Source organism: Aythya marila (genome assembly GCF_965140915.1).
Source record: "Aythya marila genome assembly, chromosome: 1".
Lineage (NCBI taxonomy): Eukaryota > Metazoa > Chordata > Aves > Anseriformes > Anatidae > Aythya > Aythya marila.
The window spans coordinates 110321729-110349122 of record NC_139042.1 but is presented as its reverse complement, the minus strand read 5'-3'; the positions used below and the strand labels follow the sequence as shown (position 1 = coordinate 110349122).

The 27394-nt window shown below is 45.1% G+C and overlaps 1 protein-coding gene across 7 annotated transcripts in view; it reads left to right on the top strand.

The window, feature by feature from the left end:
- PTGFRN (prostaglandin F2 receptor inhibitor) overlaps nt 1–27394 on the top strand; it is a 102929-nt gene that overhangs the window by 33483 nt on the left and 42052 nt on the right. The window contains exon 1 of one of the 7 annotated variants that reach the window (XM_082766099.1): nt 3706–3859. The exons of the other annotated variants lie outside the window; for them this stretch is intronic. Within the exon in view, the coding sequence (XP_082622225.1) occupies nt 3787–3859 (73 nt within the window). The 5' untranslated portion in view covers nt 3706–3786. Of the gene's footprint in view, nt 1–3705; nt 3860–27394 lie in introns of those variants that run through there. 7 annotated transcript variants of the gene reach the window in all.

The following is a 27394-nucleotide window of genomic DNA, read 5'->3' as shown; positions in this document are numbered from 1 at the left end:
GTGATCCTTCTCCGAGAGACTGCTGGCTAATCTAGTTACCCCAGAATGAGAGGTGCCTTCAGCCAATGCATTATGCAGCAATCTAGGTATGAAGAAATGCAGGCAAACATTTCTGCAGTGTCATCAATAAATGAAATAGATGTGGTATCTACGCAACGACAACAATGCCAAATGCTGAAAGTCAAACTGGATGCCTTCCTAAGAAACAAACAACTGACCACATATTTACCCTGCACGTCGTAAATAAACATGGAGAAAGCACAAAAACAGAGGAAGATATTTGTCTTGACTTTATACTCAGAGAAAGCTTTTAACTCAGTCTGGCTCCTGTAGCTGAACTATACAAAATGGAATTGGCAAGGGCTAAAAATGACATAATCACATACATGTAACAATCCATTGAAAGTAGGACACGCAACAAAAAAAAAAAGAAGAAAACAGGCTTTGAAGGAGAAGGTAGACTAACTCAGTGGTCAGCTTCAGCCCTGTTCTTTTTGGCATCTATGCTGGTGACTTATCAGCCTCAGAGAAATGGTTTTAAAATCGAATGAGGGATCTCAAACATCTGCTTAAATTGTCACAGCATTTCAAAACATTGTTTAACACAGCCTGCTGCAAGGCCACGGCGTGAGAAAGGAAGAACATCAGTAATGAATGGCTGTCTTGGAAAACAGATGCAAAAAGAGACTTGAGGATTCAGCATGGGTGATGGACTCCACAAGCTGTTTGTGTAGGGTAGGCAGTTAATGGTGTAATTCTGTTTTCATGTATGTGGGAAGGGGAAAACCAAATAATGATAAAGAAATAGTTTTTCCTCCGTGTGCAGCATGTGTACAGACCACGATGATATTGTATCCAGGGTGGGTGCCTGCATGTCAACAAGCACGTAGAAATGTGGGAGAATCCGAAAGATGCTGCAGGGGCTGGGAAGTGAATCCTTTAATGCGAGGCGTCGGTGAAAACAATCCATTCTGTTTAGCAGTGAGCAGTGATAGGAGCACTGTGTATAGTTACTTATCCATGAAAATGGGTTGTGAGTGCAGGTTTGTAGACAAAAGCATAACAAGTTCTGATGTTTCGAAGTCAAAGTCGGACAAATTCAACCTTGAAAGAAGCAATTTTCTAGCAGCAAGAGTAATGAGACGTTGGAGTAAATTAGCGGATGGAACAAGGCACTCTCCATTCCTTGGAGCCTTTAAGACAAGATGTGTTTTCTTTCAAATAAAACTGCCTTGATCCAGCTGCTGGGAAAAAATTCATGGCTTGTGTACACATGTCAGATTAAGGGGTTATGGTGGCCCCTCCTATCTAGAAGTCTGACCGTGTATATGGGAAGGAAATTGGTTCCTACTAAATGTGAAGTAAAAGGGTGAGGTGCCACTTGTTGGGAATACCACACACCACAACTCTAGGATCATAGGCGTTTATGTTTTCTTTTCACCAGTACAATTCCAGTGCCAAGCCATAGTGAAGTAGACACCTGCACCTGGCAGCTACAGTAAATGCAATGGGGCCTTCCAAATTGGACAGTCAGAAGGCAAAGCTTTCCACGGGTACAAAGAAAATCCTCAAGACCATCTCTTGGAGAAAGCTACTGCTGCAACCATTCAGTAATTCAGGTCCTAGCTCGCTGATCCTAACCCAGCAGCAGAACACAGGAAACATGAAGCACAGAGCAAACAGAGTGGGGCTTCTGCAGAGCCAGTGGATTGTGCATGCAGTGAACTTCGCAACCGTGACTACATCCATATGTACCTGTTAGGATTGCTGCTGCGAGGCTTAAGGGGTACAAGGGGACATGTTTTCAGGACTAGAGTTTGGTGAAGGATCAGTAGTTTAACCAGCATGACAGAAGTAGACTGGTAAGGCAGAGAGAGCTAATCAGTTTTCTGAATTTGACGTTAAGAAACATGTTTTGGTATACAGAAGAGATGCTTTTCAGTTAAGGAAAAGAATTTCAGAAAAAATGTATTTGAGTGCTGGCCAGAGGAGGAGGTAGAACAGAATGATCACAAACAGGTGGCAAGAACAAACGGGCATAGAGGGTATTGTAAACACAAAAAAGTCCTGTTTTGTTTGGGCAGCCGCTGCTCAGTCATGTTTGTGGCTGCAGCCTCACTTGCAATTTGGAAGACAGGATAACTTCAGCATGGCTGGGACCAAGTGTCCCCCAGGCACCTCGCAGCTGCAGCTCTGCAAAGGTATCTCACTTGTACCAGAGCTCAGGTAATTGCAGTTGAAGCATAAACGTTCTCACCAAGCCTCACCAGGTGGCTCCTGTCTCATTCCTATCAGGCAACACCCTCCCTCCTGTGAAGCATTACGGAATTAATGGCAAAGTCCAACCCCAAATCCCATCTGGTAATCATTCCCAGGCGCGAACACAGTGCGCACTTCCTGCTGGTGGGAGCAAACAACCTCACCCAACCCAAGGCGTGCTCCAGGCTGAGGTGTCCTGGGGACACCGGAATAAAGCCTACGCCAGCCATTTGCTGCTGGAGGAGCTGCTCAAAACCATGCACGGGCTCTGGAGGCTCCCTGCACAGCAACTGTAATGCGGGCCTAGCTCTGCCAAAGCACGGCAAACCAGGTGGCCTGAAGGGAGCCTGGGAAGACAACAGCAGGACACACACATGGAGGGTGACGATTTTGCAGCTAATAACCATCCTGGCTTGTATCAGGAGTAGTGTAACCAACAAGACCAGGAAGGTGATTGTCCTCCTGTACTCAGCTCTGGTGAGGCTGCACCTTGAGTGCTGTGTTCAGCTTTGGGCCCCTCACTACAAGAAGGACATTGAGGCCCTGGAGTGTGTCCAGAGAAGGGCTACGAAGCTGGTGAAGGGCCTGGAACACAAGTCCTGTGAGGAGTGGCTGAGGGCACTGGGGTTGTTTGGTCTGGAGGAGGCTCAGGGGAGACCTTATTGCTCTCTACAGCTACCTTCTTGCATATAACTAGTGACAGGACTAGAGGAAATGGCCTCAAGTTGTGCCAGGGGAGGTTCAGGTTGGAAATGAGGAGACATTTCTACTCATAAAGAGCAGTCAGGCGTTCGGACGGGTTGCCCAGGGAGGTGGTGGAGTCACCGTCCCTAGGGGTGTTCCAGGAGAGGCTGGACGTGGTGCTTAGGGACATGGGTTAGCGGGTGATGCTGGTGGCAGGGGATGGCTGGACCAGGTGACCTTGGAGGGCTTTTCCAGCCTTATTGATCCTATGATTCTACAATATGGCAAGGAGATTGAAACTCCCCAAGTTTCCTGAGCCTTTTGCTTTCACGGGAGATCAGGAACTCAACCCCCCCGGACAAACCAACACGGGAAGGCTGCGGTGCTGCGGCAGGGGCGGGCAGGGGGCACCTCCTGCCCTGCCCACACCTCTCGCGGTGCAGGCAGCGGGCACTGCCTGCGGGGACGGGGCGGGCTGGGCGCCATGTCGGCCGGGCCAGGCCCAGCGGCCGGGGGGGCGGCGGGGCTCGGCGGCGGCTCTGCCGGGCCCCGCGTGCTCGGAGGCCGGGCGGCGGCGGCCGGGCCGGGCCGGGCGGGAGGCTCCGGCTCCGCCCCGCTCAGGGCTCCGGGGGCCGTCCCCGCTCCGCCGCCCCCCCGCTACCTGCGGGCAGGGGCGGGCGCTGGGGAAAGTTTGTCTCCGTGGTTGGCTGCGCGGCGCGGCGCGGCCGGTTCGGGGCGGGCGGGCGGCTCCGTGCGCTCGGCGGGGCAGCGGGCGGCGAGCCGGGCGGCGGGGAGCGCTGCCGCCGGTCCCCGGGCCAGGGAGGCGAGCAGGAGGCGTGCGGCATGGGGCAGCGCGGGGACAGGGCGCCCTGCCTCCCCCTCCTCCTCCTCCTCCTGCTGCTGCTGCTGCTGCTCGGTGAGCGCGGGGGGCCGCAGGTAGCGGGGGAGGGCAGGGCCCACGGACCCCCTGCGCCGGGGCCGTGCCCCAAACTTTGGGGCGGGGGCTCCCCGGGGACCCCCCGGGGCATGGGGGGGGGGCCGGGACCCGCTGGCGCAGGTGCTGGGCGCTGGCTCCTTCCCGCGGGGTGGGCGATGGCTGGCTGGCTGGCTGGTTGGTGGCTTTTTTATGATTTTTTTTTAATTCATCGTTTTAACATTTTGGGGTCCCGGTGAGTTGGGGCGGGCAGGGGAGGTGGGAGCCGGGCTCCCCAGGTCCGGGGGCAAGGAGCGGGGTGCCCCCCGCCCCGCCCGGCACCGCCTGCCTTCAGACAAAACGCTGCCCGCCCGCCTGGGCTGCGCTCCTGCTTGGGACACGGCAGCGCCCGTGACGCCTTGTCTCAACTCCGCCAGGGCGCCGTCCTCGCCGGGTCTGCAGAGCGGGCAGCCGCGGCTGGCAGTCGGGCCTCCCAAATCTGGGCTCGCCCCCGGCTGGGTCCCGGGGCGGTCAGGCTGGGCGAGAGGTGCCCGCTCTGCTTTCCCCGACTTGCAGCCGGGGCTGGCTGCCTCGTTTCTCTTCGGGTGTCGGCACCGTGCCGGCTGGGGAAGCAGCGGAGAACCGCCGAGGACACCTTTAGCCTCTTTGGTTAGGAAACGGAGAGGGAATAAACATTTTTTCGAGAGAGTGGTTTAGTAGGACAAGCAGAAAACCAGGACTCTCGGATGAAGTGCTCGGGATCACCCAGCAAAAAGTAAATTTATTAAGGGTGGTGTGCAACAGGGAAGTTTTTCTTTGTTTTTCCTCCTTAATTCCAGACAAAATAATTCCCATAACTTAAAACGTGCATGCACAGGTATCGATCCACCATTTGCAACGTGTTTTGTCTGTATGGTCTGTCCTTTTTTTTAATTGCAGTCGTGCTGTTAAAATTGAAAGTGCTTTTGTGTGCAGGAAAAAAATACCCTGAACTTTTCGGAATGACTTGTCTGGTGTGTTGCGGTGTGACTGTCTCCTGATACAATTTGTAGCTTCTCTGAGCTATTCCAAATGTTGCGAGAAGGCTGTGTGAGAGGTTGGGGAGGTGCTGCTCCTCTCACTCTGGGTGGGAAAAGTGTGCTTCTGCAAACGTGTGTTTTCCAGGAGCTCTTTAATAGAGGAGACGGGCTGTTGTTTCTTTCTTTTAATTAATGTGCTGCAAGTGTTGATGAATTTCTGTATAACCAAGGTGAAGGGAAGGAGTTGAAGCATGAAAAAGTTCATCCCTTGCGTGTACTTAGGCTTGATTGTTTCGTTCAGATCTTTATGGAATAACCCAGCAAATGGCTGAAGTATCTGGCCATGACAAATAGGAATGTTTTCTCATCCTTTCTCCTGGATCCAGTACCACTGTTGTTATCTGTTAGTGCCAGTGTTGGTAAGGAGATGGTGGATCCTGAATTAAAGGCTTGATCTAGTCTGTCTGCTTCCCTCTGGTGTGGTTAGATTCTGAGGACAGAGGGCAGCACGAGGGAGTTTTGCACTGCCATTCCCTCTTTTATGTGTGATTTCATTCTGCAGTCAGCCTGCCTAATCAACCTGTGAAACACTCTGGAAACCAAAACATCCTTCCTAGGACAACACTTTAAAAAAAACCAAACCCACAGGTATCTAGCAGTTACTAGGCCTCAGACTGTAGCGTCTGAGAGTGAGCCTTGCAGCCTCTGGGTTTTATTTTTTTTCCTGTTCTTGTTTGAGATTTAAGGTAAGGTTTTCAGTGTAACTGATCAAAAGCTCATTTTTGTGTACATGCTGTGGGACAGGAGGAGAGCAGGCGCTCACTAGATCCTGAGGGAATACCACTGATGCTGGGTTTCCCAGGGGTGACCTTTTTCTTACTGTCACTTAGACCTGGGTGACACACGCTGTCTGCTGTGATGGTAGCCAGTGCCAGCATGCCAGATCCCCAGAAGCCTTGTGTGCACATAAATATGTTATTTCCTACAACTTGCACCTGGAATTCTGTAGTGTTTGTTTTTCTTTTCCTCAGGAGCTACAGCAGCAAGTCATTTGAATCAAGCTTTAGCTCAGGCTCTGTGTTAGAAAGCTTATGGCAATTAGTGTAAGTTATTGCGATCATGAACTTAAAGGAAAAGCACGCTTTAATCTTTTCCTGGGTTTGCACCTAAAGCATGAGAAAATGGGTGAGCCATAAGGTTTAGGGCGGGGAAGTGGTGCATGGACGAGCGCCCACGCACCTTTCAAGGTGTGTTGCAGGGAATTTGCTTCCTTTCCCTGCTGGTGTCTGCTCACCTGCTGGCAAGCTCAGCGCTGGTGGCCTTTGCTCTCCTTCTGCTGGAAGGAGGTGGACTCGTGCCCACACTACTACTCAGAGGGGGAGCAGGCGGTGAGGCCTGCATACCTCTGCTGTAGCTTTAGCGGTGGTTAAAAAGCATATGCTGAACACTGGAGCTGGGTTGGTGGGGCACTGGAAGGCAGGTGTTGTTTCTGAGGAGGAAGCATTTCCCATGTGTTTTTGCCATGCTGATGTATTTTCTTAGAGTGTAGGCTGTGGGAGTACGTGGAAATCAGAGGAAAAGCAGTACAGCAAGTGTTTTTACCCTTGCACCCTGTGCTCCTTCAGGTCAGCAGATGATAGCTTGGTCACCTCTTTCTGGCTCTTGTGCATCTTTCGAGGTCCAGAACTACTTTTCAGTAGCACAGGTGCTTTTTCTGAAATTTCTTCATCCCTGTTTTCCAGATTTCTCAATTGCTACGTTTCAACACTGCAACAGCTTGCTCTCTTTAGGTAGCCTCTGTTGTATTTGGCTCTAATCCCTGAATCGAAGTGTAAGCCTGCCCGAACAAGATTTGAACTAAGCAGTAGGGGTCACTTAAAAATGCAGCCACATGCTCGATTAGGGGGGATTGTAGGTTTAAAAAAAAAATAAAATACATATACGTAGATAAATCCACCTCTATATACAAACAAACATTTGGGGACATCTGAGATTTCAGCTTTCATGTTTGATAAACTGATGGGTTTTATGTGGTGGTGGTGTGTTTTGTTTTTTTTTTTTTCCTAGTTGCCACAGTCCTTTTCAAACACCTGCAAAACTGATCTGTGTGTCTTCTTAATGGAGAAAAAGTTGCATATCTAAGTGAGATACTTTTCGAAACTAAATGTTACGATTGTCTCTTTTAGATGCCTTTCACTGATACATTTTTGTGTGAAGTCCTGTGTTTTAGGAGGAAGAGTAATGGACACCTTATCTGAAGGTGTGAAGCCTTCCTGATATGTATAGAAATTAATCACGTATAGAATTATATTAATTATTTATAATATAATTAATTAATATAATTACATTAATTACATTAATCATGTATAGAATTTCACTAGGAAAGTTAAATTGTAAAGGACTTGAGGAAAACATTACTAATATCAATTGGGTCAAAGTAAGGGTTATGTCGGTGTCTGTCAAGGTCTCTGAGTTTTGAAGGCAGGACATTAGATGAATTATGAAGTGAGGGTGTCTGTTATAACATGAAAAAGGTATTTTTCTTTGCATTTTGCTTTTGACTTTTCCTGGAGAGGTTACCTACAAGGCCTAGCAGTCCTGCTTTTTAGAAGATCTGCAGTAGTAAATAATAAAGCCTGATGTGTAAGATACCTGTAATGTTTGTTATGGATACTGATGTTTCACTCTGTGCCCAAGAATAATAACTCAGGCCGAGGGAGTTGGCGTTGTTCAGGGTGGAGAAGAGAAGTCTCTGGGGAGACCTTACAGTGGCCTGCCACTACCTCAATGTGGCCCACAGGAAAGCTGGGGAGGGACTCCCTGTCAGGGGGTGTGGTGACAGGACAAGGGGGAATGGCTTTAATGAAAACAAGTAGATTTAGATTAGATACAAGGTAGAAATTCTTTATTCTGAGGGTGGAGAGGCACTGTCACAGGTTGCCCCAGAGAAGCTGTGGGTGCCCCATCCCTGGAGGCGCTCAAGGCCAGGCTGGATGGGGCTTTGGGCAGCCTGGGCTGGTGGGAGGTGTCCCTGCCCATGGCAGCGGGACAGGAACTAGATGGTCCTTAAGGTCCCTTCCAACCCAAGCCATTCTGTGATTCTACAAGTAAGCCATTTCCTGCACAACCCTCATTCCTAACCCAAAGAAGGTGTACACAAAAACTGAATTAAAGAAGAAAGGGAGAGACTGTCACTCCCTTTCTTGTTTGGGTGTTGATATTTCTTGCCTTAAAGAAGGAATGAGTTTGTTTCAAGATACCGAGTTCTCCAATTGTCCTTTTTTTTTTTTTTTTTTTTTTTTGTAAGTTGATTGTTAAGAAAATCTCAAATTGTAGCTTTCTTCCAAGGCTTGAATACCTGCTGAAAAGTGCTCTAAAATAATTAGATGAATGTTTAAAACATCTTATGCATTAGGTTTTATAGGGGGCAAAGGTATAAAAATAGATAATCAGTTTCAAAAAAATTGTGTTTGAGATAGGATGATCTGAAAAATAGCTTTTCAGATGCCAAAAGCCGTGAATCTTATCTTTCTAGATCATCCGTGTATCTAAAACAGGATTCAAGAACTTAACTTGAACTTACAGAACTTAACTCAAAATACTGAGATACTTCTTTTTTTATCAGAATCTGGCTTATTTGTAGACATGAGAGTTTGCAGATTTGAAAAACAGCTGATTTCATCTAACTAAAGTCCGAGACAAAAAAAGGGATGGCCTGTTTTTTTCCTCTGTAGTTGGAAGAGGTTTCAGAACTGGGTTACCACTGGAAACGGTCACAAACTTTAGCTACGGCATTACAGCTAGGCTTATGAGTGAGCTTAGAAGGTAGGACTAGTCCTGCTAAATATCTTGACCGAGTCTTCTAATGTTATAAAGCTGTATGGGAATGCTAGGAAATGTGAATTGATGTAATTGTCCTGGGGACTGCTCGAAACTTGTGCAAGTGTTGCAGTAGGTGCTTTTCATTATGCTGTTGGGTGAGGCACATTGGAGGGAAAGCCTTATATGACTGGGTCTCAAGGAACAGCCCTGAGAACGATGTGTTGGTGCTTTTTTTTTTTTTTTTTTGTATGCAGCGATGGCAAAATTGCGCTGCAGAAATATGAAGAAGAGCTGAAGCAAGCTGAAATAGCGAACTGCTGATAATCTCTACGGCCAGATGGCATTTGCATGGATGCTGTAAAGGAACTGAACTGTTAGCCAAGCTATGGGAAGAATAAGTCAGTAAATAAATAAGAGACCAAGTTGTGAGCAGTGTTTTACTCCTTTAAAAAAGGATTTGAGGATGGTTTTTGGAATTAATTGACTTGTGAACTTCAGGAATGAGAACTAATTAAAGACTGGAGCTCACAGGCAAGCTGTCACAGCTGCTGATAGACAGGGCTGCCAGCAATGCCTGTAGTACGTCTGCTTGCTACTTTTTGTTACGAGGGCCATCTCTTAAATTGTTTATTACTCTGCATGGCTTCATGCATTCAAGCTGAAATTTTTAGGGTTGGGTGTATACCCCACATTGGCTTTCCCCCCCCGACCAAAAAACAAACAAACAAACAAAAAAGCTCAAACGTTTCCAAGCATTACACTTTGGGAGTGGGGAAGGCAGGAAGAAGCAGCTTTGTTATTATTATTATTTTTTTTTTTTCCCACATGTTCTAGCCAATTCCCTCTCCTCAGTCTCGAGCAAATAATAATATTGCAGCTGCTAAGCTGAGAACTTGTAGCACCTCAGTGCTTTAGAGCAAGGGCTGGAAATTTGGCTGGAGTTAACTTTGCACCAAGAATGTGGCTTTTGCTGTTCTTATGAAAAATGTCCAAATTTGGCCACATTATAAGGCTTGGAAAAGTATCCGTTTCTAAAGGCTCGTTAGGGAATTAGTCTCAGGTCCCTCGAGGAAGCACTCTGTCATTTTTTTTTTTTGAGGTGTCAGAGGATTACAGCTGGAATTGGGGGCAGGGAAGTGGAAGCTGCCTTTTTATTCCGGTTTCAGAGTTCTGTAAATGTGTTGTGAAGGTTTTTTCTTTTTTTTTTTTTTCTTTTTCTTTTTTTTTTCCTCCTTCTGCCAAATTGGCCAGTATTGGAACAACGTGCTGCTGGTCTGTGTGGATCACTGATCATATCTGCTTGTGAGAGCCTGCTGCTTACGGCAGACACAGTATATATCATCTTTCTTATATATGGCCTTAAAAAAAAAAATCAATGTAAACTTTATGTGTGGTTTTCAACTTCTGTTCTCTGGCTTCAGTTCTTCTCTCAGGCTTTTTCCCAGGTGTCCCCCTTTGTCCTTTACTTCATGCTGGCTGTAAACCAGTTCCTGCTGCTGCTATAGTTTCTCTCGAAAAAGTAAAGAACTTATAGTACTCTTCCTGTTTAATAAGCTTGATCCGTCTGGGCTTGCCTCTCTGCCGACTTTCCTATAGATGTGGTTCAGCTATGCTGCTTAATGCTTGCTTCGTGATTGTGATTTGCATGCTTTCATGCTTTTTGGGTCACTCTTTTCTTGCCATATCAGTATCTATTAAAAAGAGGTTGGTGGAACCATTGCTGGGGTCGGGATGGTTAGCAAGAGTCTGCTTCTGACAAAAGCTAGCTCTGCTTAGGTTTGTCAGCCTTAAGAAGAACAATTGCCAATGTAAAGGACTTTGTTTCCGTGCCTGTTCCACTGTTAGCTCCAACTGCAGAGATTTAGCGTCGTGTTTCAGTCTTTGATGCAATGTGGCTGTGGGGAATCTTTGAGCGGGCTGTAACAGCATTGTTCTCCTACACGCATTAAAATGATTGTTGCAAGAGAGGCATCCGCAGGGACCTCTGCCAGCTTCTTATTGATGTGTTCGGTTTCATCTATTGACACACTACCCTTCATTATTACACAGTGAATCCTGTGGTAGTGGAATTTGCTATTAAATCTGCCCTGCAAAAGAGAATTGGCAGTAGCTGCTTTAAAAGCAGCGTGACCCCTGTGTTTGCAAAGAATAGCTTCTAAATATGAAACAGATGCTGAACTAACACAGGATGCTTCCTAAATTTTCAGGGTACCAAACATAATCGTTGAGAGAAAAAGTCAGAATTGACACAATGGGTGAATAATTCATTAGGTTCCAGTACTTTTTTTTTTTTATATTTTTTCTCACAGTAATGTATGTTTAATCAGTACATGCATTTTTTTGCTCTTGAACATAGTGAGTAATACTGAGGTAGAAAATAGGCAATTACTTGTTAGTGGAAACTGTTGGAATACACGGTGAGGTGTTGGTCTTCTGTGCTAGATGGTGGGAAAGGTGGTGGTGTCTTCCCTTGTCTTTTACCATAGCCACTACCTATTTTGTGCATTCAGAGCACTGCCCATAAGATGCACCCAGAAGTTACAGCCTCCGCCTTTTCCCAAAAGAAGTGGCATGTTCTTCAGAAGCCCGGTGGCATCCTGTGTTTCGGGAGGTGCTGTCAGTGGATGAAGTTTGTGCCTATGTAAAGAGCCTGTGTGTTGTGTGTAGAGTGTGCTTGTTTATATTCAGTTCGTATGGAGATCTAAATGAATGCAGAGTAATAAGCCTATTGCATCAACCTCGTTTCCCTTTGATCTCATGGCTGGGTTCTAGGCAAGGCCTGCTGTGCCTTTTGGCTTAGAGAGCCTGAATGCCTGGAGCAGGCTTCATCAGTGAGAAAACAAAAAGCGTGACAGCTTATCGCAGGCAAAATCACCCTGCGGTCCTCTGCAGCGGGGAGGTGGCAAGGTAAGCCTGGGTCCTGCATTTCTGTCACAAAGCAGGGTTGAATGGGCATTAAAGCTATTGACTGAGCTCTGTATTGATAGGCACCTGTCAATAGCTGCCAAACTGCTGACAGCCCTGGGTTTGTTAGGTCATTCATTTAAAAAAAAAAAAAAAAAAAAAAAGAGAGAGAGAGTAAATAACAGCACTCAATTGGCATAGAACACAGAACTGTGTCTGTTGTTAGGAGTTGGAGTAAGGAAGGCTAGGAGAGAGTACTGGAGTAGGACATGCTCCAGAGAGAACGAGCAGTGGGAGAATGGCTTGCTTAACATGGGAGAATGAGTTAAAGGTGTGTCTGCTGCCTGGGGCGGTGCTGCTGGGGCAGTTATCCACAGAAAACAGCCTTGGTAGAAGTCAACAAGTTTCTCAAAGCTCTGCAAATAAATCTTGAAATACCCTAGCTTTCTGAGCAAAGTTTTCTGCTGACCGCTGGCAGGTAAATGGCATAGCTAATTTTCAGCTCCTGCAGAACTTAAAACAAGGAGTGAAGTGGGATGGGTGCAGCTGCAGGGTGTGTGGTGGTGTCTGGACTGATTTTTGGTGCCCACCTTTTGAGTCCGAAAGGGAGGCTTGAGGGGGAGGCTGTGGTACTGTGAGCAGAGTCACTGGGTGGGGGTGTCTTTCCAAAGCAGCAGGACAAAGGGGACTTCTGAGGGTCCCCTTGTTCCCACTCATGGCCAGAGGGCACAGGGAATGTGCCTGTCACAGAACTTGTCTTCTTGGTAAACCCATAGGGATCAACTAGATAAGCCAAAACTACTTGGAAAGAAGCTATTAAGGGTCATTTAAAAGATATTTTTGCAACCTTTTTGGTGTGAGCTGGCAGTTTTTGCTTTGTATGCATTTAGAGAGATTGTTCTCCCTGCCTGAAGCCATAGAGAGACACTTTGTTTTTCATGCTAAGTCTGGTAACCTACAGACCAATGCAGGGCACTCTCCTGGACAAGGTATTTCCATACCCGGGCTTTGTAAGGCGGGTCCTTCCCTTGCATTAATGATTCCTATCTAGAACGAGAAACCAGTCCCTGTACAAGGCTTTCCTGGAACAAGTATATGCCATCAGAGTAATTTGCTGGCTTCTCTTTCTTCTGTATTTTCTTCTTGCATCACACTTCTGGTATTGGTGCATTGGGGTGGGAACTTGCTTTGCATCTGTGTGCTTGGCCAAAGTCCAGCGTGAGTTCTGTTCTCGTACAAGTGACAATCTGGGGGCAGAGTTGCCTTGTTGCTGTAGGATCTCGCTTGCAGTCGAAAGCAGGACTTTGGTCAAGTGCCTGTCATAAGTAAACAGCCAGTCCTTGGGATTAAAGCCCCGCGACCGAGGTTTCCTCCTCAGAGGGAGCCTCTCACGTAAGACCTTCTGTGCCTGGCACTTGGCCTGAAATGCGTTCAGAGAAGCAGTTTGTGAGGGAAATGATCAGTAATCGAGTCACAGGGTGTGCTTTGAAGAAGAGCAGGTTGTGCACGGGGGTGGGAACCTATCTGGAGGTTTTGGTAGGTGTAGGAGGCAGTGGCCCAAGCTGCAGGTTCTGTGAGTGGCATAGTGATGAAAAGCTTTGCTACCACTTCATGATTTTTTAATTTTATTTTATAATCTTGGTCTGATGGCTTAAGGTCTCTTTTGAGCTTGTTTGCATGGGAGGGCAGGTAAAGGGAAAAACAGCAGCTGAGGTACTTGAGTGTGAGAAGGGAACATGGGCTTCTAGAAGGTCTAGCAATGAGACCTGCTGGACCTCCTTTGGACCTTCTCCTTAGGACTTGTGTGTGTTAAAAGCTGCTTGTAGGTTACTATTTCTTCCTACCTCCTTACTCAGGTGTCAGACTCTTATGTTGACGGGGATAATGTGGTGGACAACTTTAGGCTCGAAGCCTCGTGTTGATTGTCAGAGGACAAAGAAAACTACTATAGTACTCTGTGCCATGAATTAATGGTGGGGGACAACGAGTCTCGGGGAGTTTGGTAACATGAGGACAGCTTTCTGCTTTCACGTGTGTTGGTATGAACCTAGCCCAGTGGCTGCCCTGTGGTGGGCCTGTGTAAAATGGGGTTCTGGGTGAATGCATGTCTGCTGCCCTGAGTGAAATGGTGGCAGGTCCTGGGTGACACGCTAGTCAGCAAATTTGCTCCCTCACCAGCTCGGTACCCAGTTTCTGATGCCAAACAGCCAGATGTGTTGGCTGACACTTGCACACGGAGGCTGCTGAGGGGACATTTGCCCTGCTCTTGCCTCTTTTGTCTGAGTGGGCAAGAGAAGACCTTTGGCCTGAAAGTTACTGAGTGCTTCTCATTGCTATTTAACATCGCTGCTTCCCTCTGCACCTCTCCGTAAATGGCTGTTTTTATATGTGTTATAAATATGAAAGGCTCATATATTGACAACTGTTTTGTGTACATATAGCCAAGGAGATTTTTTTAACTCATGGTAATTAATGCCCTATCTTTAAGACCTTCCTGGAGTCCCGGGTTCACGCCACCAGATAATGACAGAAAATGACCTGATAATTGCTCTGGTCTGTTCAACAAGACCCCTAAATCCCTCACAAGCTGTTTCATCTACCATTTTTGTAGTAATTTAATATAAAATTTGGTCCTGAGAGTTAAATTTACCCTTATGCTACTTAAAAACAGAGGTCTGTAGTACTTTTTGAGAGGCAGCAGTGTGTATGGTAAGTTGTGCTGAGCATAGCCCAATTCCACTTTGTCTGTAATGTATTCAGTTGATTTAAACTTGCTTGTTTTGGACACTTTAAAGATGTACAAGATGGAGCAAATATGGCTACCTGTGCTTTTGTTCTGCATCCTTTGTTGCACCTTTTGGAGGTGCTGGTTCATACATTCGGAGTAGTTTGGATGGGTGGTGGGAGCTTGAAGCAGGAGCCTGAGAGCATCTCCTAGCTAGCGTGTCTGTGCAGAGGTTGTTCTCCTTTCTGTCCGAAAAGATGGCATGCCTGCTTTGTATTGGAATAGATAAAAGGCGGTGAATGCCCACTGAGAAACTCGAACAGAACTCATTTAGTGAGAGCTGTGCTTATCTGGCGGTACGTACTGCTGGCATTTTCAGGAGAATGGAATCTCTCTTGCCCTCTTTCAGAACATCTATTTCTGCACATGAAGTCATCTTTTGCTTGCCTTTTCTTTCCTCCATTCAAATCTATTATTTCTGCCTAAGCAGTCTTCTCAGCAGCATCAGAAGCATGAATGCCAGCAAGGATTTTGTCAGGTCATTTTGGGTACTTTGTTCTGCGGGAGGATCGCTATGGGTAGAAGCACTGGAGTGTATACTTGTGGCAGGGACAGCCACGGGAGGCCGGGGGACTTTGCAGAGCCCGTTGATGGGGGATGATGGCAAATATATAACTGTGCATGTGAAATTATATGGAAGGTCCTCACTGTGTCCGTGTCAGAACGGGGACTGGTGTGCCATCCCTTCCAGCTCTACCAGCTGGCCTAATGAAGGGTTTCTAAAGAACATTGCCTTAGACTGCTGTGGTTACATAAATACTGCTACTAGATTATACAGTTTCTCTGTGACTCGAAGTTATAATTCTGATTATGATTTCTGCCACACGCATGCTGAATTATGCATTGCATGGAAGCTGTCACAAGTTTCAAGTAATAATAAAACTGCAGTTTAAAACCAAGTAAGCTCTAAAAATGAAATAGTTGGATGAACACTCTTTGAATTTATGGTGCTAGTCATTTGGAAGCTCTGGTGTCCATTTCTGGATTTTTTCCCCCATGCTTAGCATATTTTAATTCTCAGTTTGCTCAGGTTTTTAATTTTTTATTTTTAGTATGTTGAGATAGAAGCTAATTGGAATCAATTAGTGTTTTCTTTCCTCTGTCCTTTCAGATTTCTGGCATTTAAGGAGGAAATGGGGACAAATATTTAACTGAGTGACATCCAGCCTTAGCAGCAGCTTGTGAAGTTAGGCTGAGAAAGCCTGTACTGTGCTTCTCCCCCTTTACAGGTAGAAATTAAAGAGCATCAAGTAAAACTTTTCCTGCAAGAAGTTTCCCATAAATACAGCCCTGACCCATGGTATTAGCCTGTCTTTGGTATCTGTAATGCCTGTACTTCGACAATATTCAGCAGTTGCATATTTCCACAAATATACATAAATGATGAAACTGCCCACAATAACGATGCTGTTTTTGTTACTGGCTTCCAGTATTGGTGTTCAGGGTTGGAGCTTTCACCTCCGCTATTGTTTCAGGCTCTCTACAGTTGATTTAGAGCCTTGGCTTACAATAGATCTGTTTTGGGTGGATTTCACTCCCAAGTTCAAGCTAAAACCTGTGTAAATGTGTCTTCCATGTAGAAAATAGGGTTCTGATTATAATCTCAGTTGAGTTCTGCTTACAAGATGATTTTTTTTCAGTGATAATCAGTTGCCTGCCCATGCCTGTGACTTTTCCCTAGCAGTCAACTATGTACAAACCCTTTCTTAAAGAGCTTATCAGCGAGGAATAAGAAGTGTTTTTGATGATTTACAGCACCATGCCCAAGAGCTTTCTTTTTTCCAGAGATTTTGTAATGTGAATAATGTGATGTGAGTACAGCTTTATTAGAATTGTAAACTCCCATAATGATCAGAAGGGAAGAATACATCTGCCAGGCGGATTAATGAAGATGGTTCTTTTCATCAGTACAGAGATTTTTTTTTCAATAGGATCTCAGAGAATTCTGGGAGATCTTAGTGATTGTGCTAAGCAACTATAGATGATAGATAGGAAGTGAATTTCCTGCATTGACCTGCTAAAAGATGAAAGTACAGTAGTGTGAACAGGGCAGGCAGAAAATACAAATACCTTAAAGCTACCTAGGGAACATAATTATGAAAGTGTTAAACTGATTTTTTTTTTAAACATCTATTCTCTTCAGCAACGTGGATCTCCTTTTATGATAAAAGCAGAGCGCTGCTTTTCAGCCTAGGGATGAACTGGACGTCTGGTCTGTACTTTCTGTTAAGACTTTGTAGCTGTCCCTTGTCCGAGGCTTGCTTATGCCTTGTGAAAGGGACAAAGATCTTGAAATGATCTGTGTTTTGTCTGAGGAAAGGCGAAAGCTGAACTAGTAGCGTGCTTTGCACCCCACGTTTGGACTCTTGGTAGGGCTTAGGCTATAAAACTGCGAACAGTGGAAGCATTTGTGGGCTGCTCTTGCATTGCATTATGGCTGGCGCTCTTCTGCCTGGATTCTCTGAAACATCTTAATTTGATGTTGTGTGTTTTAACTGGCTGAAGCTCCTGGGAAATGCTCTTCAGATCGTTAATCTCTAAAAACCTGTTCTTATTTCTGAAAAATTTAGTGGGGAGGCAGGGAGTGAGGTGAGGCGGAAGTCGCGCGGTTAACTGGAGCTCTCTAAGTGCTGCTGTGCAGCTCTCCGCTAGCAGCAGGAGTGCCTGCTAGGAGCTTTGCTGGTTTCCTGCAACAGTAATAATTCTGGCTGCTGCCTAATAACAAACAAAATTTGTTATAGGGTAGTGCTGTTAACATGATCTATGGCTGCCATGCCAGCGAGAAAGCTAAAAGCAGTTCGTTTTGGGATGCTTTAAACTCAAGAGAGCAGGGTGTGGAAGGTAGTATTTGACACTTTAAAGTACAAATTACGAACAGAGTAGAAATTAAAAGAGAAATACTTTTGGTGTATTTACATGCCAGTCTTTGTTATGGTCTTTTTAAATTGTTGTCTTGTTGATGCTAGACCTGGCAGAGCTGCAGAGCTGGGAGGAGGAGGATCCTTTGTTTCAAACCATAGGTTGAGAAGTCTGGCTGCATTAACACTTGGAAAGAGACACAGGATGTGTGAAGGCGTAACTCCTTTTCTTTTGCCCGCTGGGGCTTAGATGCAACACTTTGACTTTCTCAAGTGATGCTATCCTTTTGAACACTATCATGAGGTATGAGAGCAAGGGGAATTTCCTGATATTGCACAGCGTTCAAGTGCTTTTCTTGCTTATTCCTTTTTTTGCTAATGTTTGTGAGAACAGGCAGATTGCTTGCAGCCTAAGTGACAAAAGAACACCTCTTGGGTATAGGTTGGTGTTGTACAGCTGCAGTTCACATTTCTGGTTTTCTTATGTATGGGTCAGTGTTCTGCGTTTGCATCCTGGAAGATATGTCAGTTCATATTGTCCTTGGTGCTAAGGCTGGGTGAACAGTTTGCCTTAACCTCACGTGGCTTCCAGGACATGTTCTGAAAAAGGATCAGGACTTGCTCAGCCCATTGGACAGTGGTGCTTCATGATCCCATTTACTGGGCTTAATCAAAGGTACTTCTGGGGAATGTTAGCCCTCCCTGTGTCTTGAGTACAGCTCTGTTACCAGAATGCCACTGGGGAGCCAGAGGGGCAGGTCAGAGAGATGAACGTTAGCTAAAATCTTGAAGATGCTTAAAAGATGCTACTGAGAATCTTTTCTCACTGTTTAAAAGTGTGGGCTGCTAATTCTAGTGTTTGTGGACACGTCTGCAGTTTTCCCGATGAATTTTAACACCCTTCAATTTCTAAATGGGTGTTGTACTTCCCACTTTCTGTTTGTATGCTGCTCTATATTGTATGCTGTTAGACAGCTGCTGCGCTTGCACCAGACATCATTTCTTTTCAGTCAGTGTTAAAATTACTCCTTTGTGTTAATACAGTGGCTGGTGTAAGACTTCTGAGACTTAGACCGCAATGTGCTGCTGCTGATGCAATGGTAATTTGGAACTTGCAATGTTGTCTTTAGTTCTTATGCCCTATACGTGTACTGGTTCAGGAGCCTGAAAATGTCTGGCATGCTCTCTGTTGGGGTGAAGCATGGCTGTGGAGTCTTTTGTGCTGCTGTAAAAGGCACTCTGGGTCATACCTGTTCTTCCCAGTGCAGCAAATGTGAGGATGCCCAGGGTGAAAGCAATCTGCTGTCTGTTGCCGCGTAAGCTGATTATAAGTGTTAGTTACTGAATAATTTCAGGACATCCAAGTTTCACCCAAATATTAGGAGCTACTTAATTTGTATGTAGGTTGTCTTATTAGGTAGTGTAACCCTGGAACAACTCTGCAAGGAGACTGGAGCAGAAAAGAAACAAGCGGTTTCCCTCTGGGCTTCTCTCAAAAACTGTATTTTCTTCCTCCTGCTGCTTTAACATTGTGCTGGTTCTCTGCCCTTTCTCTCCCGTGTCATGCCCCAAAGGGTTCCCTCTCTTTTCATTTTCAGACTTACTTGAAAAAGCTGTGTTTGTTCTTTGTTTCTTTTTCTTGCCTTTCTTCTCACTCCTGGGCACAGTGGAACCACCAGTTTGGCTGCCACTGAGAAGCAAGCAGTGGAAAATGGCACTTCCTCCAATCCTCCAGAAGCTGGAGAGAGAGAAGGGTGACCACAAATGTCCATTTAGCCTCATATCTTGCTTCTGACAGTGGCCAAGACTGGATGCCTAGGGAAGAGTGAGCACATCCTCCCCATTACCATCTTCTCATGACCATCTCTAGCTTGGAGACCTTCTAAGTTAGAGGTGGTATCCTCACATTTAGCCTCGTATTTTTCCTCCAAAAGTCTGCTGACTCACAGGCATTGCATTTGACCTCTTGAGGTTTCATTTTCTGAAGTGTGCTGGGTGAGGGTGCGTATCAGCTGCTCTTTGTGTGTTAACTTTCCTCTTCTCTTTTATCACCTGTGATGTTGACCTTTCCTGTACGCAGCATGGCAGCGACAGCAGCAAAGTAAATACTTGTGAGATAAATTTCTTAATATGCTTCCTGTTATTCCAACTTTTAAGATGTGTATTTAGGCATGCTTATCTGAAAATTAGTGGCTTGTGGCTGAATGCCAACTGCTAAGACTTGAAGAAACAATATTTTGCAATGCAGTCTTTCATTATGTGGCTGCATGTGGATTTTCTCAAATGTCTCATGGTATAAAATTGTCCCTAAGCTTAAACGTGTGTGACATTCTGTAGTGGTATGTGCTACTGTGTATACAAGGGAGGCTATTCAGCATTGATTGCAGAGGAGAGTAGATACTATGGCAAATGCTGCAAGTTAGTCGAAGAAATAGCAGTGAAAACTCTCTGGCCTATAATCTAAAGGGAGAAGAGACTTTCAGTTTGTGATGGGGAACAGGGGACAACTGCTTGATTTCTTCAGGCAGGTACTGAATTGATGAACCTTGCTATTTTATTCCGCTCCTGGAGATAACAAAATACCTGTGCTGAATGCAGGGCAAGTTTTTCAGAGGTGAGAGGAGGTGGAGAGCTTCAGGCTGTGAGCTTGGAAACATTATGAAGAGACTTGGAAGGTTAATGTTAGGGTTAATGTTCAGGGTTTTTTGAAAACTGAGCCTTTGGATTTTTTGAACTAGCTAACATTGATCATCACAGTGGAGTGTTTTTTTTTTTTTTCTAGAAGGGGCAAATACGAAGAGGTTGCTTCTCTCCAGGATGGGGTAAATGGGAGCAGAGTTGTACCAGGAGTAAGCCTTGCACAGGGTGGTTCATTTCTCTGCAGGTTTCTGAATCCCTCACACACTGCCCGCATGCCCGTACCTGCCCACCCATTCCAGCAAGCCTCTTCTCTTTGGCCGGCCTGGTTAGGATAAACAGCAGCCTCATACAATGTCATTTCCTTTCACTTGCGAGAACAGCTTTCTAGAGGTAGAGTACAGTTAAAAGACAGCTAATTACACAGCTAATTTGCCTTCAAGCTCTGGGAGGCAGTGAATGCCAGCAAATTTTCAACTCTTGCACACTTTTTTGGAGACTTTGGCCTTGGAATTTGTTGAGCAGGGATAAGGAGCGCTGCAGAGAGTGGGTGGATTCCATATCCCAGACATGTGTTGATGGCTTAACTCACATTTGTGATTTTGGGAAGAGTTCCCATCTCCACATTCAAGTTCTCAAAAGTTTAATATGAACAGTACCCTTTAGAAGGAGCCCTCAGGCTGCATCCTTGTTACCATTTTACATGGGATAAGGACTGAATTGCTGATGTGAATCTCCTCATAGCACATCTGCTGTGCTTCAGTTGCTCTTTTGGCTTATGGCACCAAATGCAGAGTGGTGCAAACCCCAAGCAGATGTGTAGTGTAGTTCTTGGGATCTCACCACTAACCTTCTACAGCCTTTTCTCCTTTGGGACCGGCTGCTGAAGCAGTTGTGCTGGTCTTGTGAGTTTAAAAATGATGCTTGCTTTTTAGATGTTATTGAAGTAAATAGACTGTTGTGTGTTCCATCTACTGATCTAAATACATTATTTTCAGTTTTCAGGAGTCTTAATGCAAGCAACCTGATTGATTGGATGTTGTTTGTGAAGGCTTTTCCCATGTCTTTGGAACTGTATATGCTGGTATTTAAGAGTCTCTTTCAAATAATGAAGAGTGCTGTGGCATGTCTGTTTTAAAGCCAGCTGTTCTGCAGACCCATCTGGGGGTAATTTTATTTAATGTTCTGTGTGGGGTTACACATACCCTCTTAAAGACCTTGACCTGAATCCTTGCATGTCTTCTAGGTGTTGTTTATGCCTCTGGCCTCTTGTATTTTTTTTTTTTATCTTGACCTCTTCCTTTCTCTTACCCCCTTCTAGACCCCTTGCGGTCTTATACTTTGCAAGATGGAGTCAATACCGTAATGAGAAATGTTTCTTCCTGAGGTGGGGTAACTTAATGTGTAATATTTTTAATGCTGGAGACCAGGCTAGCTGCCTTTTTTGGGACAAGGGAGTTTCTCATAGTCCCATAGCAAATAATAAAAGCTCAGCTGCAACAAGTACTGTAAATACCTTGCACTCCTGTTCTCAGTTACAGAATTAGTTATGCAAATCTTATATTAAAGAAGGAAGAGCCCTGGTGTGTCTTAAATCATACTTCGGATGTGTACGCATGCGTACGAGTGCCCCTTGTCTAGAAGGAAAATATCTGTGCTCCTAACGTGCAGGCTCCGTAGAGATTAGCATACTAAACAGTAGTGCTCCGCATGACCTGAAATTGGCTTTTGAGTGCTAATTGGATCTAGGAGTTGAGAGGAGGGGTTGGAAAACATTGCCCTCTGTTTTTTCCAGGTTACAGCCAAAAGTATAGATGCGATGGTGGTGCAGGTGACCACATGAAGGCCTCAGGGCCTCCCGAGCTATGGGGGCACCAATAGTTAGAGCTGTCCCCTATACATTTGCTCTTGTCTTCTTTGTCTAGTTCAACAGATCTCCCTGTCTTCATCTTTACGTGAAGAAACAGTGTGCTACAGTGAAATGGGTGCTGAGCTTGAACCCAGGAGTGCCTGATCTATTTCTAATGGCTCCTGTTGTACCACATGAGCGTGGTCTCGTTGGTTGGTCTGTCCAGGTGTATCTTCTGCAGCAAGACAGCTGGCCCATTCGGTGTGCATCTGCTGTGGGCATTTTTAATGTGGCTCTTGCTCGGAGGTTATTTATGTTGAAGACGGACTGTTAGGTAATTAAATTACAGATGAAGAGGATTACTCAGACACTGAGCTCCGTCCCTCCACTGGCTCCTGTGGCTGCAAATCAGCTACAAGTCAAGCGCGGAGCCAAGGCAGGCTGGTGCCATATGCTGCTGTGGCCAGCAGTTCCTGCTGCCCCGTCACCTCCTTGAATCTCTCACCACAGCAGATGCAAAGAGAGCAAAGCTGCCCTTGGGGATCCCAAAGCAATTGGAGACTTCAGGAGCCTGTCGTGGTGTTGGGATGTTCGGTGTTGTGGCTGCCGCCTCCTGTAGCCAGGCCTGGCTCCGGTTTTGCTGAGGTCTGCGTCTTGGCTTCTCTCATCCCATGGAATGCTTGCTGGGAAATTAGCTCTGTGTGCTGAGATGTGAAATGATCCTCAGCAAGGAGTTTTGGGGAAATAGCAGGTAAAATCAGTGTCTGGATTATGAGAGTGTGTGTGGCTCCTTAATCTCCTCTGTCAATCCACGTTAGACTTTGGTATAGGTGAAGTGCAGGGTTGAATTGAAGTGGACGAAGAGTGCCAACTTTGAGCAGGTAAAAAAGACAAACAGCTATTCTGTGGTAGTTTTTCTGTTTTTTGTTCTTAATAGAAATGAAAGGTAGAAGGCTTCATACTGGATTCAGCATTTCCTAGCATTTTGAGTGCTTTTGTGTATTGCCTAACATTAAAGGTAATTTTGAAAACAAATGATCACTCCATGCCAATAAAAATCTATACCTGCTGCTCTGGGAAGAAAAAGGAGTGATAATCATGGAAATTGTTTTGAGGAGAGAGGGAAGTTGGGAGTGTTCTACGGTCGCCTTTTTAAAATTAATATTTTGTGAAATTATAGATTTATGAAGCACGTGGCTATTGCTGTATGTGCATCTCTTAAAAAGTCTTTTGACAAAAATACTTTTTCTTGGCTTTAAAGCTTTCCCATCACTGCTAGGTGCTATGCTCAGTTTAAAATGATGCTGCTTGAAAAATTTATTAGGTTCTACAGTTTAACACGAGCTTGCCTTGGATTTAGATTTTTTCTGTCTTATTTTGGGTTTTCACACTCTGTGTGATTTTACTTAATGCAGACTTAGGAACGATCTATTCTAGTCTAATTGTTTTCTCAAGTTAAATCCAAAGAAGGCTCAGTTCAATGCTAGAGGTGTGCTGCATTCCACACAGAGCAAAGAAAATGGCTGGTCTCTGCCCGGAGGAAATTACAGTGTAGAGCAAATGGATTTAGACTGCTCTGCTCCCTTCCAACTGCTTTGGAAGAGATCTGAGATAACAGATAAGTGCAAGTTAATGATGTTGCAGAACAGCACTGACTTTAATTCTGTATATTCCAGTTTGAGGAGTTTTTTTTACCTTTGATAAATGTATGTTTTTCTCTTGAGTTGGGATTAATATTGCATTTTTTCCTATGACCTTTCTCCCCACACACACAAAAAAAGTGGAGATATTTTTAAAATGGCATTTGTACAAATTGTCGCAGCCCAGCTTCCAACTGTGCCAACTCCTCAGCTTTGAGTCATGGGCTTTATTGCTTTGTCAACTTTTTTTCTTAAAATGTGACATGTTGAACCTGTCCTCTTGCAATACAAATTGCTTTGAGGTAGAACAAAAGAGAATCGCCTGTCTGGTGAGGCAGTCTAAATGTCAGTTTTTAGAGTCCCTGGATGTTTTGGATGTCACCAGGTAACCTAAATGGGGTGCTCTGTCAGGGTAAGGTAAAAAATAAGTTCTGCGAGAGAATTTGGAGGAAAGTAAATGAAGATCATTAACAGGGGCAGGTCTTTCAGGTAAGAGCCAGGAAGCAGCATGTTGACTCTTGCATTTCATTGCTTTTTCTCTTTCCGTCCCACTTCGCCCCTAGCAGCATTTTGGAGACTTATCAAAAGTAGTTCTTTACATGTAGCCTTTTATCTTCAACTGTCAGTCAGTGGTAGAGAAAGGAAATAGAGATCATATGTGGTAGTTGTTTGACATCCAGAGGAATCTAAAACACAATCTTCAGTATTATCTCTGCCTGTTAGACATTTCTTCTGTTTGGACTGGAGGTGCCGCAGTTTTCTGCCCACCAAAGGGTACGCAGTTTAACAAGCTAGGCTTTTGTTTTGCATAGCTGGGGAAGGTTTATGTGGCTCCTTATTTCCCCTTTTTGTGGTTACCCAAAGTAACATCATGTTGAGCAGAAGGGATCAGGCCTGATTCCCTGTGTGTTCATCTGGCCTACTGTGATGGTGTGTCTTGCATTTCTGGAGTGTATTTAAAAAAAGAAAAAGGGGGAAAAAACTGTTTTTGTTTTCTGCTGATCTCAGGTGGTTCTCGCTAGGCTCTGGCCGTAAGCAGTGATGGGAGAGAAATTTATTGGAGTGCTTTTCTCCACTGATGACAGGTAGAGCCTAGCTAGCTAGCTAAGGTGACAGGCATCTAACACAGCTGTGCTAAAGGACTTTTGGAAATGGGGAGATGCACCGTAGGATAACTGGGAGCTGAGCCCTAGTGAAAGCCTTGTGATTCACTCAGGGGCATTTGAAATCCCTTTTCTTGGGGGAGATGTGTGTGGGATGAATAGAGGAGACAGCAGTTCGTTACTGTGCTGCAAAAGATGTTGTTTAATCCTTTCATGTGAATCCCAGTCCACGTGGTATAGATGGAGTCCAACTGTGAAGGTACTTGCTTTTTCACCCAGGGCTGGAGATGTGGCTTTTCGGAGATATCTCAGATGGCACGGAGATTAGAGCAATCCAGCAGCCTTGCAGTTTGATAGCGTTTCTGAGGCTTCACTTAAGATGCAGTATGCGTTTCTTCATCCTGATAGAGATAATGGGTTTTAAGCAATTACACCCAGGCTAATTCCTTTTGATAAGAGCTCTGCATTATCTAAAAAAAGAATCCCAGCCGCCTGGGAAAGAACAATGTAAATGTCTCTCTCATGGACTCTTTCATTCGCTCTTCTCTGATAACTTCAGATGATGCACTGCACAGCTTTCAAGCCATAAAAACCTACCAGTCATTTTTTAGGTAGAGTATATCAGGCAGGGAGGTAGAGCAGTACCGTTGCTTTGCAAGGGACAGAGCCCAGGCTGCTTCGAGTAATTCCAGGCTAGTATATGGCAATTACCCCTTACATGTAAGGGATCGGCTTTGGTCTCTTTTAAAGGAGCCCCTTGTGATTCAGGCTGCCTGGTTGTAAGGGACAGGTTGCTTCTGCTGATTAGGATGATATAAATTTTGTAATTTTGAAGGAGTAGCAAGAGAGCTTTGTCTAGGGTAGGTCCCAACCCCTGTGTGTCTCTTTTGCACTGGAAAGAAGAGTGTGATTTTGGTGCACGTTATGCAGGGATGGTAAGAGATCTCGCTTATTTCTTTTTAAGACCAGTAAAGAAATTTCAATAATTAGCTGGATTTCTGGTGCTATAAAAAATAAAAATCCTTTTATTCTCCTTAATCTCTTTCTGTCTTTCTCTCTTCTACATAGGCAACGTAGGATAGAAAATTGAATTGATTGCATTTAAAAAAGGGCGCGGGGAAATTCCAAAGCAATGTGCTGTTTGTGTTAAGGTGCAACTTCTAGGAAAACAGTGTTATATATTAAAAAAGAATATGTATGTATGTAAAGGCATTGAAAGGTTTTCAGACATTGTAGACTTGCTTGTTAAAGCTCCTTTCTCTCTCCCCGATAGTCACACATGTCATTCTTGATGTGGAGCTGCCTGATAATTGAAGCTGGGAGGAGAGGCGGGGGGGAAGACTGGAGATAAGGATTGTAATCTCTCCTGCTGATATACTTTGGTTCTCCTTCCCTAGAAAAGAGCCTGTGACTGTGTGGCATGCTGCCTGTCTCTTTACCTGTCTGCTGGCTAGGAAAAGTTGCTCAGTGCCTTGGGGCAGGGGCCTGAACAGCTCTTTTCAGAGCAGAGGAAGAGGATTTGTGTGGACATGTCTCAGCAGTAGGAAAAAAAAAATGATGCCAAAATCAAATCCCTTTTTTCTTCCATGTTGTAAAATGCTTTCATGCGTCACAAACACTGTAGTTGAGCAGGGTGCTACAGAATTGGGAGATCAGGTGTTTTGCTCCAAATTGGAGGCGGAGAGCACAGCTTTTCGTGCTGAGGAATCTACTGCATGTCCTCTGGTGTGTCACAGGAATGGTTGTCCCTGCTCAACCCCCTCATTTGTATAGGGTTGCAGCAGAGTTGTACCTGGATTGAAAATAAATGGAGGAGTTGAGAGAGGGAAAATCGTTACCCCCGTTTGCATAGTTGGGTGCTGTATGTTTCCTGTCATAAACCGTTGTGAATTTGGAAGGGCTGCTCTATCTCCTTCCCAGACATGCTAACGGTTAGTTGGCAAACGAAACAACCTTTTGTTTGGAAAGCTCTTCTGAGATGCTTTGGGGATGAAAGGCATCAGCAAAGTTGTCGTTACATCTCCCCAGCTGCCTTGGGTGAGGAGCTGGACAGCATGTCCTTTCAGATGCAGAGCGCTCAGTCTGAGCCAATTTAGTCAGTCGTCAGTTCTCACTTTTTGGGCTTTAATTGACTTCCTACTGCATGTCACATTGCGTTTTCCTTTGGAGGGTGGATGTAGAGAGTTGACCTCCTTCTCCCGGCTGCTAAGAGAACATGGTTTTGTATTAGGTGGAGCTGTCTCATGTGGGCTGGGGGAAGCACCTCATGTAAGACAGTGCTGAAGCAGAAGTGTGTTCTTTGCAATAATAATACCCTCTCAGCCTTGTGGGTGACTTATCAGATTACTTCTCATCGTGTTCTTTCCCAAATGATATGTAGATACACAACCTGTGTGAAGATGAAGTTCCCAGGAGGCTTTCCTTATCTATGGTAATGTCCTTAATGCAAGAGGAAATCCTCACCAGCTCCTTTCTTGAGGAGTTGCTGCTGGTTAAGAGTTTAAACAGACCACTTGTTATGTAGGTCCTTCTTGATCTTGCTGCCTTGTTTTCTTGGTTATCCTAAAAATGACAGGTTGCTATTTAATGTACTTGGATTGACTTCACAACCGATCTACTCAGTCATCTGCTTCCTGTGTGCTCTCTTTGGAAATATTTCATGTCATGACAGCAATGAGATGGTGCATCTAAGTGATGGGGCAAATTAAACTAAGTACTTCATGCAGCGTCAGTAGGGAACAAACACTAGCTCAAAACTAACTCGGCTGAGTCTGGGATATCTTGCCTCTATGTTGTTGACATGGCAGTCCCCAGATTATTATTCTACCTTTAGACATACTTTGCCTGCGTTTCTGGTTGAGTATTTCATGTATTTCCGAGGGAGAATTCTCTAAACAAGCACTTGATGAACAGCCATAAAA